We start from the raw sequence: 18419 nt of genomic DNA, 5'->3' as shown, positions 1-18419 counted from the left end.
GATGCAGATGGATGGAGGAGGAAAGGGAGGAAGAGGAGGGAGCGACACGTTAGAAAATCTTGCAGAGACTTGCTTGCCCTGATGCTGGAACGGAGGCCTCGGTGTTGGGTGTTGACTGGACTCCCTTCTCAGCCCGGGTGAGATGTGTGGAGTGGATCTACTTGCAGAGCTCAACCCGTTCTCCTCGCTCAACTGGAACCAGAACTGGAAAGCTGCTGGCTTCCCCGCGTGTGCTGCAAAGCGACGGGCTGTGTCGGCTGAGCAGCCGGCCAGATTTGACCGCTGTTGGTTCCTGAGTGGGGTCTCACCGTGGTGGAAGAGCATGGGTTAGTGGGTCCTGCGTGCCAGGAGAGGCGTAGAGGGCAGCCCTGCATACCCTGCAGCTGGGGTTGCTGTCAGGACTGAGCAGATTGCCATTGCTGTTTGTGCTGCAGCCACAGCTGTGAGGAATCACCTTTGTGTGGACACTATTCATACGCAGAAGCGCCGGGCTGGAGCACGTAGAGACTGGAACATGTTGCCTACCTGCCACGCATTGGCAGTGGCATTAAAAGTCTTCCCTGCGCGAGGACACCATTCCTTCTCATCAGAGCGAGTGTGCGGTGCACGTCTGAGGCTGCTTGTTTAGCGAGTGGTTCTTCTGCTACGCTGCAGCAGAGACCAGCAAACACCAACCGTGGGGCAGTTATTTTGTGATGAGCCACCAAACTTCTTCAGGCTGAGCCTCAACTTGATTAATTGGGAGTATCTTGTCATGTGGGAACAGCTTGTGATTGCGAGCTGCTTGGACTTGTTGCATATGCAACCTGCCTGGTGCACACGCGATGGTAAGGTCAGGTAGGAGAGGTAAAGGCTTCTCCTTCCCTTTCCTGGCTCTTTCTGCTCCAGGTAAGTGTGGTAGCAACCTGGTGGCATCTTGCAGGGAGGATTCCAGGCTGGAAGGAAATGAAGGGGTGCCAGATCTGCATCGGCATGCTTGCAATGCTAGGTGGAATTAAAACGCTGGTGTAAATGGCTGGCTTAGCAAAGAATGGGTTTAGTCTTAAAGATATGGCATGTTTCCATGCTATTAAACAGCATGTGAGGCATGAAATCGATGCAACTGTGCTTTTAAGTAGGTAGCCACAGGTTTATAAACTAGTGGCCTAGGAACAGTGAAAACGATTATATGCGTATTCTACACAGCGTAGACTTATCCGATGGGCTAACAGACCACAAAGCCTACGGAGCCTGTGGGATCTGGCAGAGGAGACCTCTGTTCTCCAGCATCGTTAGCTGTTAATTGTGTCTGCACCACACGGCGGGTTCTGCAGAAGATGCAGAGCAGTATGGGTTTCCTGCCAGCCAGGGACTGGACTCTGGCTTTGCTTTTGTTGTAAATTGAACCTTTAGCGGTATGAGAGGGTTTGGTCTGTGCTGCGGGGTCTGTGTTGGCATCTGGGCAGGCAAGTCTGAAACAGCTGGGGAAGCCACCTCTGCGCAGGCTGTTGGGTGCTTCAGTTCCTGAGAAACACCAACCCCATAATCTTCATGGGCTCCCCGTGCCCCTGAGGAGGAAAGGGAGACCTCGCTGGCTACAACTGCCTGAAAGGAGGTTGGAGTGTGGAGGGTGTTGGTCTCTTCTCCCAAGTAACGTGTGATAGGATGAGAGGAATCGGCCTCAAGTTGCACCAGGGGAGGTTGAGGTTGGATGTGGGGAACAATTTCTTCCCCAAAGGGCTGTGGGGCATTGGAACAGGCTGCCCAGGGCAGTGCTGGAGTCACCATCCCTGGAGGGTTGGACAGACGGACATGAGGTTCTCAGGACATGGGGCAGTGCCAGGGGTGGGGGCAACAGTTGGACTCAATGATCTTGAGGGGCTTTTCCAACCAAAATGATTCTGTGATTCTATGAATTAGTTGCTCCATCCAGCACAGGCTGGTCTGAGACGTGATTGTATCAGGAGCAGCGTGAGCTGATCGATGTTATCATCACCTGCGTCCTTTGGTCACAGCAGCATCCCTTGGTTCCTACAGGACTTTGGTACCCAGTGTCCAGTGCTCACTCTGCACAAGGTTTTGAGAAAGTTTGGTCACCCAAGATGAGGTGGAACCTGATGTTTTGGGCACGAGGAAGGTTTGTGAGCCTCCAGCTCCATGGGGATAGGTTGGGCTGGAAAGAGCTGATTGAGGTTAAGCGCTGGCTGTTTGCGTTTTCTCCTGGAATGAGTAGGAAGATGTAGTTATGATTTTGAACATGAAATTGTGTAATTATGATATTCTTTAAAATTCCTTAAAAGAAAAGGTTTTACTGTCTTCCGCACGGGTTAACCACAGATTGGCCACATCAGTGGCTTTTTCACAAAATGTAACATTCCTCGACACTTCAATGAGGTGTTACAGTGTGAATACAGCAAATTACTTTATTGCTAAATTGATTGCGAGTTGTTGCTGCTTCGCTCGTGACAATTTGTGTGAGTGCTATTGGGGTTTTTAAAATGTACTGCTCTGTGCAAAGCCCTTAAGTCACTAATGATGAGAAAAATTACCTGGGAAATTAGAGTCAGTTGAGTAATATTGATGGTTGGTTTGTCAGATTTCTAGATAAGCTTTGTCTGAATAATTTGGCAAACAATTTTCTCTTTATTCTTGAGCCCTTTGAAGCTTTTCCAGTTCATTGTTGTTGGAGATGGGGCTGTCTTTGGAGATGCATGGTCAATGTAGACTGAATCTGCTGAGCTTGCAGGTGTTCAGCAGCGAATATCGGCCTCTTGTGCAGAATCACAGCCGCGCTTCTGACAGGTATTGCCGAGTGTGCTACCTTCATTTTTTTGGTGATATTCTCCTTCCTGATTCACATCCAGGGAAGCAGAGCTTCTCTCCTAGGAAAGGCTGGACTACAGAGTAGAACCAAGCTCAAATACAGCCCTGGTAAAAATGGGTGGTGAGGCCACATACAGCTCGCTCTTCAGTTGTCTTTCTGTACTTGGCTTCAGCAGAATCCTTTAAACGTGGGTAAGTACTGTCTGCTCTGCAAAATGGAACTTCACCTGTCCAGAATATGAGAAAAAAGTAGCGTGTCGATGGGCTCACCCTCTGCAATTCAGCACTTCATTGATATAAAGACACCGTTGCTGATCCACGAGAGCTGGTTACCCAGGTTTTGAAGTCAGGTCCAACATCGATACCCTGGATCATCGGGGGCAGAGGGGTTACAGCTGGTGCCAGGTGTGTTCTCATCTGCTGCTGATGGCATTGTTGGTTTGGCTTCTGTGACTTTATAGGAGTGATAAGATAAAAATAAGAAGGAGGTCATAGTAGGCTGTGCAATCTTTATCCTAAAAGGGTCAGAAGCCGCCTGTTTTTTCTACCCCTCAGAAGTCCACAGCTTATACGCAGATACCTGTAGGATACAGGAGGTTGCTGTGAGGACAAAGTAGCTGTGATTTTGCTTTGAATTTTAGGAGGGTAAGTGCTGTCAAACACGTCAGGAGTTCTGCATTCTCCGAGTCCCTCTCTTTCTTCCTCTCCCCTCTCGTGCTCGCCCTTACCATCGATCCCGTTCCAGGATGAGCGAGCGGTGTGTGCGTGTCTGATCCCAGTGCTCCTGTGTCCTGCTGGGACTCAGCGTGGAGCTGCATTTATCCCCGAGACCGTGGCCCTTCTGCTGTAGGCTGTAGGATTTATAAACCCCCATCATTTGTGACAGACCATATATTCTTGTTCACAGAATCAGTCTCGCCTTTGATATCATGACCTGCTCTCTTGCTTCTGCAGTCTTCTGTCCCCTTGAATGTCTTGTGTTTTACAGCAGGTGAAACGTGATGGTTTTTCTGTGGGATTCGCACCCTGCCAACATTGCTCCATCATTTCTGAAGGAAACGGTGCCATGTCAAGAGCTGCTTAATTAACTTGCTACGTTTTCCTTTGTCTCCTTTCTCCTCCAGGAGCTGTTAGTTAATTCTGGATAAACATCACCCACCAAAGAGCAGCAGACAGGGACCACAGATGCCCTTGGAAGCCCCAGCATCCTTCTGTAAGACCCTGACCAAACCCGGTGCCTTCTGCCCTTTGCGGTCCAAGACGACGACGTGACTTTTCTTCTAATTGCCTGCATGTATCGCTCTCTCTGGATGTTTCTGGAGTTGGGAGGGGGGTTCTGGGAGAGGAAGACGCTACCGTTTTCTTTTTTATTGTATTACAATGTAAAGATTCATATTGACCCCACGTATTTCCAGCACAGCTGGTTCACCCTGTGCAAGTTTTGGGTTCACCAATCCACATCTGAGTTCCAAGAGCTGTTTTCTTTGTCCGTTTGCTCTGGAGAAAGGGGTCCAAAGTATTTGGAAGTAACCCTGATTAGCTTGTTAGGATTCATTGTTCCTAGCACGCTCCCATTGGTTACACCAGCAGGCGCATTTCTTCCCTTCCAAGGTTCCCTCCTAAACAATAAAGTGTTTAATGGTCACCGTGTACTGTGAGATACTTTCAGTCCCACGAGTGTGTTCGTTGCTGTTTTCTGCCTCCTACCCATGCCAACAAAAACTCCCAACAAGTGTGGGAAATAGAAATATTTGAAGTCACAGTTTATAAATCACAGAACTTGTTCATTTTGGTCCTGGGCTGAATGACTTTGGCTTATTTGAAAGTACTTGGAGGAGTGCGGAGTCCTGGCTGAAGGGAGCTGGTGTTGGTGAATCATACTGAAAAAGCCGTTGTCTGCCATAAACTACCATCGTTTCCAGCCTTGTGCTCAGTTTTGAGCCCTCTCCTCGCCCTGCCGAGGGACAGCGGGACCTGTGTCGTCTGACATTTCATCCTCGTAGAGGTAAGTGCGGCAGATTTGCAAAAGACCTGTCAGCAAACCGGGGGAGCAGGTCTACCTTGGTAAATTGATTCCCTTTCTCTGGCTAAAGCTTCTCCTCTGGCAGCATTTGCTGTTGGTGTCCTCTCTGACTGGATCTGACAGTTTCTGAAGGATGTGAACATGGATTTTTGGAGGTCATGTCAGAGTTTAATGCACTGTTTATGAAAATGGATGAGGAGGGCTGAGAATTGTTTTCTGTGTTATATTCTGCTTCGTCTCCTTTTCTTTTAGGCAGCAACTTAGTGCTTTACATCTTCATTAAAGCAACAAAATGCCTTTCCTTCTTGCAGAGTGCTGATGCCACAACCCTCTTCCTCCTCAGAAGCGTTATTTGCTCATCTTTGCAAAAATTCCACTGTTTTATCTCCGTGCAGTCAAACTTGTTGTCCCCAAGGGAGGAAGGGCAAGTTTTCCAAGCTGACATTGGGCACTTGGTGCCTTCAGATCTGTAGCGGTTCTGGATGGGCTTTTGCTGTCGTGCTGACTTTGGGATCTGCTTGGGAGAGCCCAGTTCTGCAGAGACACCGAACCCCTGCCTCTGCAGGCACAAATATGGAGCGCCGAGGTCCATCCCTGACTAGACTTTAAATTACTGCTGCTCTGAAAAGCACCTATTTTGTCTCTTCCTCGTTTTCCTCTTGCCCCCATCCAGTGTTGCTTTGGCATGAGTCATTTGCATGTCATTATTTCAGCTGCCCTAAATTGGGGGGGACTGTGATGCCAGGGCTGATTATCTGGCGGCACTGGACAATTTTCTCTGTTAGGTAACTGCAATATATTTCCATGTTGTTTTATAATGAGCTTTATTTACCAAATTGGCAATTCCTCTGTTGAGAAATAACTGATTACAGCATTCAGGGAGTCGCTGTCATCTCAAGATACGCAGGTGTCTGTGGAACATAAACAGATGTGATCGTTCAGACAGTGAACTCAATTCATAGAGGGTAGGGGAGAAAAAATCAGCCATAAAATCATAAATGTAACATCTCCAGCTAATGTTGGCCAGGTGCTTTGCGGCTGTTTTGCAGCACGACAAGGACAAAGTGGCACTCTAAGGCCATCCAGTACCTCCAGATGAGGGACTGCTTGATTATTAGCTGAAAATATACCTCTTGTGTGTCATTGCACTTTAGTACTGGTTTGCCTAACTCTGAGTTTCTGGAGACACACATTAGTTCGTCATAGGATGGTTTAGGTTAGAAGGACCTTCCCAGCTCCCCCAGTGCCCCCCCTGCCATGAGCAGGGACATCTTCACCAGCTCAGGTTGCTCAGAGCCCCGTCCAGCCTGGCCTGGGATGTCTCCAGGGATGGTTCATCCACCACCTCTCTGGACAACCACCTTCTCTTGTGCTCCTTCACAGTATCACAGTATGTTTGGGATTGGAAGGGACCTCAAAAGATCATCTAGTCCAATCCTCCTGCTGGAGCAGGAACACCCAGCTGAGGTTACACAGGAAGGTGTCCAGGCGGGTTGGAATGTCTGCAGAGAAGGAGACTCCACAACCCCCCTGGGCAGCCTGGGCCAGGCTCTGCCACCCTTACTGAGAAGAAGTTTCTCCTTGTTTCTCCTTGACTGCTTGTTGGATATTCAGACCATGAATATTTTTTCATGCAAGGTTGTGACAGCAGGTGTCAGTTACGCTCTGGAGCGGCAGAGATTGCTATTCCTGGAGCCTGGTGTCCGGTGTTGAATAGATGTCCTTATCGCACAGGTACCATCACAGTTGGCATTAATGGGCGACGAGGACAGCGGGATAAACAACGTGTGGATCTATTGTGGAAGCTGAATTGGAGGCAGTTTCCTCCAAAGGCAAGTTGGAGGTGGGTAGGGGCCACCAGCCACGCTGCTGCCTGCGCTGGGTGGAAAGCAGCTCTTTTGTGTCCAGGAATATCCGTGACCCACTTCACCTCCTAAAACCAAACCTGCCCGTCGCCAGATGCCGTCCAGGCGCAGGGCTCCATTCAGCCGAACAGCTGCATGTCCATTTTCCCTGCCCGCTTATTGCAGTTTTCTGTGCAAATTGGGTAATTGTGTGTACAAATGCATCCGGTAATTCGAATGCAATGTGCACAATCGTGGTAATTTCATGTGAAAATACAGGCTTGCAGAGTGCCCACTTTAGGAGCATGAATTGTTTTTAAAACCGGCCAGATGAATGGAAGGAACAACCTTTTTATTCATGCATCATTTCTTAGTGTTGCAAGGAGGAGAAAGAACAAAAACAATGAAGTTAGAGAAGATACAGCAAATAACAGAACGGATAGAAATTTTCCAGTAGGCTTCAATAGCTGTTTAAATGAAACATTCAACAAGCGCTACGAGATTCCAGCGTGCGAGAACATCTCAGGCTCTCTAAGCACCAAATTTGTGATCTTGCATAAAAACACAACCCATTGCTTCCTGTTGTTAATATTTCACACTTGGCTTTGCAAGACGCTTTATCTAATAACCTCTCTGCGTTCAGGCTTCTACCAACTCTTCCTCGTCCCCAGCAGAAGAGGCTGGAGGAGAAAGGCAATTGCCAAGCGGCTGTAATGTGTGTAGGAGGGTTTTGTGTAGCTGTAGGGGGAGAAGAGTAAGTCTCATTTCCCATTTTATAGTCTGCTGAATCCTGTGATCTCATGCTGTGTGCTCCTTTTCCAGGCAGAGTTTTTCAATTTGTCTTTCGAGTTGTTGTTATTATTTATTTCCAAACTGGTTAAAAGTGTTTGTCTGTGGCTTGTCGCTAAATTGTTGATGTCTGATTCCCGAAAATGCTTCATTGTCAGTCTCATACACGCCTCAGGACCACGTTCTTCTCTTTGCCTGGTGACTTGGTCTGTTGGGGTCAGAAGCAGTGAAGGCACAAGGACTCTCCACTCGTTCCTTCCCACTCCAAGAGTTGCTGTAACCAGATGCACCTGGATAAAATAGACCCTACGATGGCAACAGATGGTCCTGCCAGCCCAGGGAGCTGTTGCCTCCAGTGCTGTCGAGTTATCGGCCCTTTCAGAAACCCACGGGAGCCTGAAGCCGTTCAGTCCTGTGGGGTTGTAGCCTCACACCTGTTCCCATTCTCTTCTTAATTCTTAGAGAAGTTTATTTAGAAATAAACACAATTTCTGATGTCTTTGGAGCACGTTTGCCATTAGCACAAACCCACACAAATCCCTTTGGCTCACGTGGCTCTTTTTGAAGCATTGGGATCTTCTCACCTTCTCGTGAATCCCTTAGAGCTTTGATTTCAAAATCCTTCTTGATTACTCAGTTAATATCTACACTGACATTTATGGCAAACTGGTGCATGCGGTTCAGTCCTATGTGTTTCCTGCTTCCTTCTCTAATGTTACCTTCACTGTTTACAACCAGTTTTGGTACCTGGTGCTGAGGTGTTAGTGGAGTTGGAATAGGTCTATCTGGTGTTTATTTTTCTTACAGCTTGAGATGGGTTTTGTACGATTTAGTCCTTGAACTGCCTGAGCTAATTTGTCTAATGGGCACCAGTGGAGGGACGTGAGCGTCGCTCCCTCGGGAGGAACAAGAAGGGTGTTAATTCTCCCCTCCTACAACCTCTTGAACATCCCTCCGTATCCATTCTCTCGGTGATCGAGTCCATCGTCACAGTGAGTTTGATTTTTCTTTCCTATGACTGGGGAGTGCCACTGTAAGTCAGGATTAGCTAAACATAACATTAAAAATAAAGCACGGCTATTAATTTAATGGGTTCCTCGTTACAACCATCATAAAACAAGTAAACAGGAACTCTGCCAGTGCTGCCACGCGTTCCCCCTCCGAACAGCTGAACCAAGGGAGGGATTGGAGTTTTTGCCATTTGACAAAGCCGCGCGCGAGCCTGGCTGTTTAATTATTAATTCTTTACTTTCCCTTCTGTAGCCTTTCAGCTGTGGGGCCGTCTGTGCCGACCGCGGCGGAGCGTCGCGGCTCTTAGCGAGGCGGGGGGGAAACGCACGTTCCCAGTGCCGCTTAAATCATACCAGCCGAAAGAGAAGCCCTACAAAAGGCAGAGAAATTGCTCTATATGGGCTGCTCCGATGAAACAGCCTTCGTAGTCCCTTTAATCCTTATTATTTTTCTTTCGCAAGCTGCCTTTGTGTTGGGACTTTTCCCCTCTGCTCCTGACCGTCCAGCGCTGCTGCCCGCTAATGACAACCTCCTTGGGTTGCGTTTATTGGATTAAATGGAGCGGTGTTGTGCATCTGCGATGGCCACGTAGGCTGAGCCTGGCATCCCCGTAGGCTGAGCCTGGCATCCCCGTAGGCTGAGCCTGGCATCCCCGTAGGCTGAGCCTGGCGTCCCCATGTATCCCAGGAGCATCTTTTGCCATGAGTTTCACAGAATCCCAGAATGTGAGGGATTGGAAGGGACCTGGGAAGCTCATCCAGTGCAATCCCCCCATGGAGCAGGAACACCCAGGTGAGGTTTTGCTCCCCAGTTCGGCTCTGTGGCCGTATCTCAAGGCTCGGTGTAGGAAGGGACCCCACAAGAGGCTGTCGCGATGCTTGCAGGGCTGTCCAAGCCGAGCTTAAGCTGAGAGCGGGAGATTTATCTGTGCGTTAGGCTTATGCCAGGCTTTAAATCCAGGTGCTTGCATAGTGCGGTAGGAAATTTAACTTAAAGAGGTTACAAAGATGGAAAATACTTATCCATTCATTTCAAGACTACATTCTAATTATTTTATATAATGTGTTCTGCTACCCTGAAGTATACATTCCCAGAAATGGAATATCCACAGTAATACATTTAATATCCTTCATGGCTGCTTTCCCTAACCTCCTAATGAAAGCCAGGCGGGAAGCCTCGGTGCCAGCTCTCGGTTCCACGTAGCCGCTGGTTGGCCCGACCCCCTTGTTGCAGGAAAATGAACGGTGCTGTCTGAAGGAACGGGTCGCAGTTTAGTCTGTAGCCAAACGGATAGGGAAGAGAAATTCTGCTTGGGAGTCTAAGCCGATCATCTTCTTGGAAGCAGCCTCAGCAGGGCCTGGTTCTTGAGCTCCTCCAACAAACCAGGTGTCCTCTTCAGGGGCTGCGGGTGGTCCCGCACTGCTTGGTGCTGATACACACTCAAGGAGTTTTGTTCGAGGCCGTTTTCAGCCCATGAACGGGGTTAGATCTATATAGGTTCTAGGAATTGCACAGAAAAATGAGACGTGTGCACATGCTGTAATTTTAAGGCAATTGATAGCATCCTTCTGACCATGAACTTGGCCGCTGCCCACCGGCACTTACCATGTGGGATTGCTTGGGAGGTCCATCCTCAGCTCGCTGGGGAAACCAAGCACACCCGTTAATGGGGAGGTTTTAATAAGTTGTACTCAAGAGGATTGTGCTCTAGGTGACTTTCTGGTCACCCCTGGGACTGGAAGCTGGTGCTCTAACACTGACACAGACCTTGCGGCGCTCCTGGGTGAGTAGGTGACAACATAATCACAGCTGTTCTCAGGAGAGCAGAATCCTGCCAGTCTCAACTTGAGAGAAAATTACATCTTAATGAGGAGCACGAGGTATTAATAATAAGTAAGTAGACTGCAAGAGCAGCACCTTTCCTCTCGTGGTGTCTGTGTGTCCAAAAAGGCTGAGCCTGCCCAGGGCTGCCTCACCTGTGCTGAACCTGGGCTCAAGTATTTCATGGGAGTGGAGGGGAAAATGCTGGTGGGAAAGGAGCGGTTGGAAACGTACCTTTGGCTGTTAACATGGGGCAAACTAACAGCCTTGCTTCTGGTTTCCTAAGGGTTAAGAGAGTTGGGGTGTTCAGCCTGGAGAGGAGAAGCTCCAGGGAGACCTTATTGCACCTTTCAGTGCTTAAAGGGGTCCATAAGAAAGATGGGGACAGACTTTTAGCAGGGCCTGTTGCCACAGGACAAGGGGTGATGGTTTTAAACTAAAGGAGGGAGATTCAGGCTGGACATGAGGAAGAAATTGTTGGCTCTGAGGGTGGTGAGAGCCTGGCCCAGGTTGGCCAGAGAGGTGGTGGATGAACCATCCCTGGAGACATCCCAGGCCAGGCTGGACGGGGCTCTGAGCACCCTGAGCTGGTGAAGATGTCCCTGCTCATGGCAGGGGGGGCACTGGGGAGCTGGGGAGGTCCCTTCAACCCAAACTGTTCTGTAATTCCTTCAAGTCCTGAAAATTCCCGTCAGTGAGCGATGGCAGGTGAGTCTCAGAGCTGCACAGTAAATTCACAAACTCTTCCGTCTTCACAGCCCCGTGAGCAGTGAATTCAGTAATGTCACAGTGCTCTTAGTCTAAACTTTTGAACTGCGAAGTCATCAGTGATTTTGTAGCCTTGTGCAGTTACTGGAGATGTTCCTACCCCAGCGGTGAGACATGGGCTGCTGGGGAACGCTCAGGTGGTTCATGCCCCCGGGGCGCTCAGCACAACAAGGACCATGGGCACCTCTGTGCACAATGAAGAGCAAACTGATCCTGCTGGCTCTGCCTTGTTTCCCCCCTCCCCCGACAAGTAATTGAGTGGTTGCACTTTATTAATGCCAATAATGTTCTAGTTTGAGCTGTTAGTAAACAGTTTGATATTTATATTTATTTATTTGTAGCATCCAGACTTTGTACTGTCTGGATTAATCCTCAAACTAATCTGATGTTGAGCTATTATTTTGACAATTGAGTATACAATTTGACATTCATGCTGTACCTTGTGTAGCTAATTTATGTAACTCAATTTATAAATTACATAAATTGGTTACATAATTTACCACATACCTTGTACACTTCACAGTAATATCCCCAGCTTGCAATTTAAACAATCCTTATACCAAGAATAATTTACGCTGAAGACTCTTGAATAATTTTGCAATCTATTCCTGGACAGATAAGGAGCTGTGTTTGTTAAATAAATGCTTATGGTGTTGGTTTTAACTTATTAATCACCCTATCCCAATTCCTGGGTAGTCCATGGCCCGTCTGTGTGTCCTCCGGGGCAATGCCGCGCGGGCCGGACCTGTGCAGAGGTCCAGTTCTTTACCTTGTGCTTTTCAGGAGCATCCTGCCTGGGAATGATGAGGTTTTCCCTCCATCATCAGGTGGAAATTGGGCTTCAGCACAGGTGACCCTGCCTGGAGCACCGACCCCGGCTTCTCCATCGCCCACCCCAGCACCCATGCGATGGTGTAACCACGGTGAGGAGGTGGCTTTGTGATTGTTCGGAGAGCTTGTGGCCCAGAACATCTCCACGGGTGGTGACCCAGGGAAGTTACGTGTGATGACTCCGCGGGGAATCTCTGCTTCACCTGGCGGCGCCCAAGTCCTCCCACCCAGGGGAGGATGACAGTGCTGTTCATTGTCCCTTGTCCAAGTGGCCTGTGTGGCATGGACTGGCCCATCTCCATCGCTCCTGGTCGCTGGCACCATGTGAGTTGCTGTAGATGTGACCGTGGGGTTTGCAGGCGTAACGGGGTGTCCTGCAGCCCGCAGGGAGCACCGTGCTGTGCTCTGGGGTCTGGCTTTGTCCCCTTCCCCTCTCCTGGAGTCCCCGTTGTGGCCAAACAGCTCCTGAGCGGGCAGCAGCGAAGCAGACGCGAGGGCAGCGAGGACTCAGCAGGCAGGCGCTTGTGTTTGCATCCAGAGCACCTTTCCTTTCTTCGTCCTACTGCTTTTCATCTTCCTGTCACTGCCTGGCTCCCTCGCTTTCCCCAGGGGGGGACAGTTGTGACAAAGACCATTAATTTGGCCTCCAGCTGCTCCAAAACCTCATCCTACCCCCAAGCTGCTGCCCTGTGACTGATGCTTCCGAGCACCGGCAGATACCAAACTTGCATATGGAAAATTAGGAAGTGCAGGGACAGAGATCGTTTCATGCTCCTGGTGGTGACTGTGGCCACCAGCCACCTCCCACCAGTGACCAACACTGTCCCCTTCCCCATGGTGCTGCTGGGCGGGGACGTCCCCTCCTCACCCACCTCATACTCCCTGACATCCAGGGGCCCAGAGCTTGCCCCAGCGCTGCCTTTGCTCCTCTCAATCTGCCTCCCAATTAAGACCAACAAACGAGTTATTATGTGCACACGGTCCCGGCACGTGTGCCAGCCGGACCCACGCACCCCAAACCCACGTGGGCAGACCCTGACCCGGCCAGTTCGGTGATTATCTCCTGCAAGGCAAAACAATTAGGAGTCTTTGCTCTCCTCCGCCTCCCTTCCCCCTTCCTCTTCGTTGTTCTTGGCAAAAAAAGGTTAATTAAACTCAGAAAATATCCCTTTTCTCCCCGCTCCTAACCATGAGACTGTTAATTTTCTCTTTATATTTGTATTTAATTAATTCCTGCAAAGGCTCCAACTATATTTTTTGGTATAATTTCTTCCTTTGTCTGTCTTTCTCATTGTTAATCCTTGCATATTCAGTTTTTCCCCTCCCTTTTCCCCTAGATTTGAAATTCTATTACCATTTCAGAAGGCAGGCGTTTGAAGAGAAAATTGAATACCCGTCCAGTCTTGATAAGAAGGGACATTTGGTACTAACGGTAATTTGTGAAGCAGATTTTCCCCCCACCCGTGGCCGGTCCCCCCGCCTTGCTCACCACGCTGGTGGCGGAGGATGCGCCGGTGCCCCAGGGATGTGGAGGGGGATGTCACAGCATCCCCATGGCCCCTCCAGCCCTGGGTCACTGCATCAGGGTGGGGACGGGGTGATGTGGTGACATGCTGTCCCAAACACATCCCATGTGCCTTCGGCTCCCCCGGGAGCCAGCCCCACACTCCCATTTTGCTCTTTTTGCGTGGAGATGATGCTCTGCTCTGTTGCCCCCGTGTTTTTAGGGGAAGCTGGATTGTGCTTGGAGGGTACGTGGTGTTGGCCGGGGGGCTCCCGTCCGCAGCTCCACCAGCAGCCACCGTGCCAGCAAGACCTGGAGCAGCAGCCCCGACCCTCCCTGTGCAGAGCGCGAGGGGTTTCTCCTCGGGACGTCCCCGTGCAAAGTACAGGTACTGGAGTGAGCTGAGAGAAGGGAACGGAGCTGGTGAGGGGCTGGAGCACAAGTGTGATGGGAGCGGCTGAGGGACCTGGGGGGTTCAGCTGGAGAACAGGAGCTGAGGGGAGACCTTCTGATCTCTGAACTGCCTGAAAGGAGCTTGGAGCCAGGGGGGGTCGGGCTCTGCTCCCCAGGAACAAGCGCCAGGAGCAGAAGAAACGGCCTCAAGTTACACCAGGGGAGGTTGAGGTTGGATTTAGGAACAATTTCTTCCCCAAAGGGCTGTGGGACATTGGAACAGTGCAGGGCAGTGCTGAAGTCACCATCCCTGGAGGGTTGGACAGACGGAGATGAGGTTCTCAGGGACGTGGGACAGTGCCGAGGTGGGTTATGGTTGGACTCGATGATTTTGAGGGTCTCTTCCAACCAAAATGATTCTATAAAAGTCGCGTGGCCCTTGTCTCTCTGGTCATGTGTCTCCATCGGGGGGAGTAGAGGTATCCGGTTTTTGGGCGCAGGGTCCTGCAGCTCCTGCATTCAGGACATGGCCATGGGCACAGGTATCACCTGGTGCCCATTCCCACACCCCAGTGTTGTTGGGCGGGGGGTTAAAGGCAGGGGAATAACAGGCCTGGGAGTTTATGCTAATTTTTTTCCCCAATTGCAGGTTCGCTGGCACCTCCCTGTCACCTCCCTGTCACCTCCCTGTCACCTCCCTGTCACCTCCCTGTCACCTCCTTCTCACCTTCCTGTCACCTCCCGGTCCCCCATCGCCCCGCGCCGCCCGGGGGTGCGGAACACTCACCCCCTGCACCCACCCCGGGCTGGGGTCCCTCCGGCGGCCGGCGGGTCGGGCAGCGCTCCTGGCGGCGGCAGCAGATGGCACCAGATGGCACTGTCGCTCCGCGCTTCTCCCGCCGCTGCCGCCCGGCTGCCGCCCGGCCCCGGGCCGGGACAGCCCGCGGGGACCGGGACAGCCCGCGGGGGCTGCGGGGCCGGGACCGGGCGGTGCCGCCCTGGGGAGGGTCTGTGCCCGTGGAGAGCTGGGGTGCACCCCTGTGAGCATCTGACGGGGGACACAGGTGCCGTGCAGACGTGCCAGCCCGGCCGTGCCCCGCTGCGGGACACGGGCTGGGATCTGTCCCGACTCGTGTCGCTTGTGGCTCGCAGGGGACGTGAATCCCGGTCACGGCTCCGGGCTCCTGGGGCAGGTGCATTGACCAAGGGGCAGGACCCGGGCCCTGCTGCAGCTGGGGATGCTCTGGGAACAGGTGAGGGCTGGAGCTCCACACTGGAATGGGGCCACATTTGTCACCTCACTGCCCCGTGCTGTGGCCACTGCTGTTTCTGTGACCCCAACCAGCCCCTGCGCAGGGTCTGGCAGGTCTGTTCCTGCCTTTGGGTGCTGCGCTGTGTGTTCCCCGCTCGGGCTGGGGGTCCTGGGCAGGGCGGGAGCCCCAGGGAGAACCTCCCGTGGCGCAGCCGTGGCCCTGAGGCAGAGCTGGTGGGACACGATGGGGAGATGATGTGAGAGCCCAGAGGAACTTTTTAGGTCCAGGGACAGCAGGGGCAGGGGGACGAAGGCTGGAGCCGCAGAGCCCCGGGGAGCAGCGCTCTCCCCCCTCCCTTGCTGCTGTGTAAGCCATGACTGCTTGGACAGAGCTGAAGCGAAATATTCCCTGTTTCTTTGCCCAAATCTGTAGTTTCCTTCTGGCTCTGAGGCTCTGGGCCATATTGCACATTTGAATTTAAAAGCAGGTTTGCACTTGGGCTTGTTATTTATTTATTTATTCTAGAATTATTATTTTCTTTAAAGTCCAGGTCCTTTCTTTTCTTCGGCTCGGTGCTTCAGTCTGGAGCGGTGGCAGATGGACCAGGGTGCAAAGGGCTGGGGGCAGGAGGCGGAGGTTGGTCCCTGGCCCTGGGGGGTGTCCTTGGGGACATCTGGAGCTGGGGAGAGCAAAGTGCTGGAGAGGAGAGCCCGGTGCTGGCTCCCAGCCCTGCAAAGGGAGGTGCAGAGCTCAGGCGATAGCTGGGGGTGCTGACGGGCACCCCGCTTCCCCTCCCTGCTGTAGGATTTGCCATCTGCTGTGCGAGAAGCGGCATTTGCTCGCTTCAGAGATGTTGTGTTGGGGACAGCGCGTCCCTGCACAGCATTGCTGGGCTGCCCTTGCCTAACAAGCCTCGTGTCCCCAGGGGCTGGAGGGTGGTCTGGGCACTGGAGGTGGCCTTGTGGTTTGGCACGTCTTGGCTTCATCTTCCCTGGAAAGGCGGGAGGTTGGTGGCTGAATCTGTGACAGGGGACACCCAAGTCCCAGCGGCTGCCCCATTGCAAAGGCTCTTGGGCACCCGCTGAGTTTGGCAAGGACCAGCCTCATGGCTGCTTTGGGGATGGGAGCAGCGCTGCAGCGGGATCTTTGGAGCAGGATGGTGGAGGGAGAGGTGGGAAGAAAGGATGGAGAGAGGCGGGAGGAAACGGGGAGGACAGGAGAAAGGGGCAGCTGCACGAGAGGAGGGCGCTGGGGCAGCAGCGGTGCAGCTGGAGCAGTGCAGGAGCGGGCAGAGCTGCCACAGCACTGAGCCCCAGTGCCAGCACAGCCGCCCTGTGCCCCACGTCCCCAAACCCATCTCTCCATCAGACTGCTAATAATGATTAATCGCCTGTGCTGGGCTCCTGTGTGGGGCCACACTCCCCTCGGCACAGGTCCCTGGGGACTCCACGGGTACGTTATTTCTGTGTCAGCGTGGGCAGCTGTCGGCAGCTTCACCACCAGGTACCTGGGTTGAGGGACCAAATAACCCCATGGGCTCTGCTCCCCACCCCGGCCACGTTACCCACACGGAGACACAGGCAGCATGGTGGGAGTTCTGACCCCAGCACCAGAAATCACCGTGTCCCTCTTGTCACCTCCGTGGGCACCAGCGTCGTGGGCAAGCGGAGCAGATGGCTGCAGCCCGCTCCTGTCAGCCTTGTTGAAGCAGCCGATGGGGTCCCTTAATAACTGATGCCACAATCAAATGGCATTCACTGATTGCTGAGTCTTGTTACGCGGCTGCACTCGGGGCAGGTGAGTGCGGGCTGCCGGGGCCTTGCCCGTCGGAGGCTGGGAAATGCAGGGATACATCTGCTGCCCCAGTCTGGTTGACTCCCGGTGCGTTTTGGCCATTCTCTGCAAGTGGTCTCGGAGGGTTTTAGCTGGGGAAGGAGGTGACAGGGGTGTGGAGGGGGGGAGTCCCTGCCCTGCAGCCCCCGCTGTGCTGCAAGGAGGAGGGAGAGGTGTTTGGGGGTCCCACCAGGGCTGGGGTTGCTCCTGGGGGTGCAGGGATCGGGGAGGCATTGGCAGAGCTCCTGCCTGGGGTGATGGAGGGGGGGGATACCCGCGTGATGGAGGGGGGGATACCTGCGTGATGGAGGGGGGGATACCTGCGTGATGGAGGGGGGGATACCTGCGTGATGGAGGGCTCCTCTCTAACAGTGTGGGATTTGACAGCCCGGAGCCCAGCAGGATTGCAGCGCACTCAGCATCGTACTGGGCTTTATTACAAGCAGGTTAATAACTCTGCACTGGCTGGTATGTTACAGGAGTTAATTTACCCCGGGCTGTTTGCTAATTTGAGCCACAAAGCTCAACCGCGGCTGCGTAGAGCAAAGTTTGTCCTTCGGCCTCGCTCCTTTAATCCGTGATGGGGTGAGGATGTGCCCGGCATGGATGGGCTGGAGTCCCCATGGGGTGTCCACTGGCATCCTCCTCCTCTGCCCCCGAGCCCTGGCTGGGACAGGCAGCCCCGTTCTCTGGATGGGGGTCACGGGGTCCCCGTCCCCGCCGGGGGGTGACAGCAGAGCCCCTGGCTCAGCTCAGGCTCCTGCCCTCTGCGGTCACCCCGAGATTCCCCGCGGCACCGCACCGGGAACCCGTCTTTAAGAATACATATTGACATTAAAAAAGGCCCCTCTGTACCTATTAATTGAAAGTCATTAAATTTAATGGGATGGTTATTGCATGTTAAATAAATACCAGCTAATTACGAAAAACATATTTGCTAAGGTTTAACTATAGAAAAGATGCCTCAATTACATGGTTATTAAACCTCAAAAAATATACACTTTTAATAATGAAGTGACATTTAAATAACATACATTAACTGTCTTATTAAATGTTGATTCTTTTCATATTTGAGGACTTTAATTTGGATCGTTTTCCCTGGCACTGACTGTATGATGCATCATTAGCTGTCTTTCACTCATCATTTTGTAAACTTTTGTTATGAATAGGCTGAAGTGTTTGTGTCGCTGTTGTTCCCCCAGCTCTCCCTCCGGGCAGCCGGATGTGCCAGGGGAACACGCGCGGGGAGCGGGAACTTCCCGGCGGCTTCTTCAAACCACTAAACCCCCTTCTATGGACGGTAAACCCCTTCCTAAATCTTATCCTTTAAACAGGTGGGCAGCCGAGCTTTTTAGGATTTCTACCATGTCCTTGTGGAAAGGACCACTCTGCCTCGCTCTTTGTTTTCTGGATCAAAGTTTATAAGAAGTAACCAGGAAAACAGCATTTCATAGAATCATATAAACACATCCTGAGCTCCTGCAGCACCTGGGGGTTCCCTCTGCAGCTCCAGTGGGGTACAGGAATTGGGGTACAGGCTGCGGGGA

At 52.0% G+C, this 18419-nt stretch overlaps 1 protein-coding gene across 3 annotated transcripts in view; it reads left to right on the top strand.

The window, feature by feature from the left end:
* CHCHD6 (coiled-coil-helix-coiled-coil-helix domain containing 6) overlaps nt 1-4452 on the top strand; it is a 110752-nt gene extending 106300 nt beyond the window's left edge. For all 3 annotated transcript variants that reach the window (XM_082060091.1, XM_082060092.1, XM_082060090.1), the window contains one exon: nt 3927-4452. In XM_082060091.1, coding sequence (XP_081916217.1) covers nt 3927-3950 — 24 coding nt within the window. In that variant the 3' untranslated portion in view covers nt 3951-4452. The remainder of the gene's footprint in view (nt 1-3926) is intronic.
* Nucleotides 4453-18419: the final 13967 nt, after the last annotated feature.

The sequence above is a fragment of the Streptopelia decaocto genome (assembly GCF_964273445.1).
Source record: "Streptopelia decaocto genome assembly, chromosome: 8".
Lineage (NCBI taxonomy): Eukaryota > Metazoa > Chordata > Aves > Columbiformes > Columbidae > Streptopelia > Streptopelia decaocto.
This window is presented reverse-complemented; position numbering and strand designations above follow the sequence as displayed.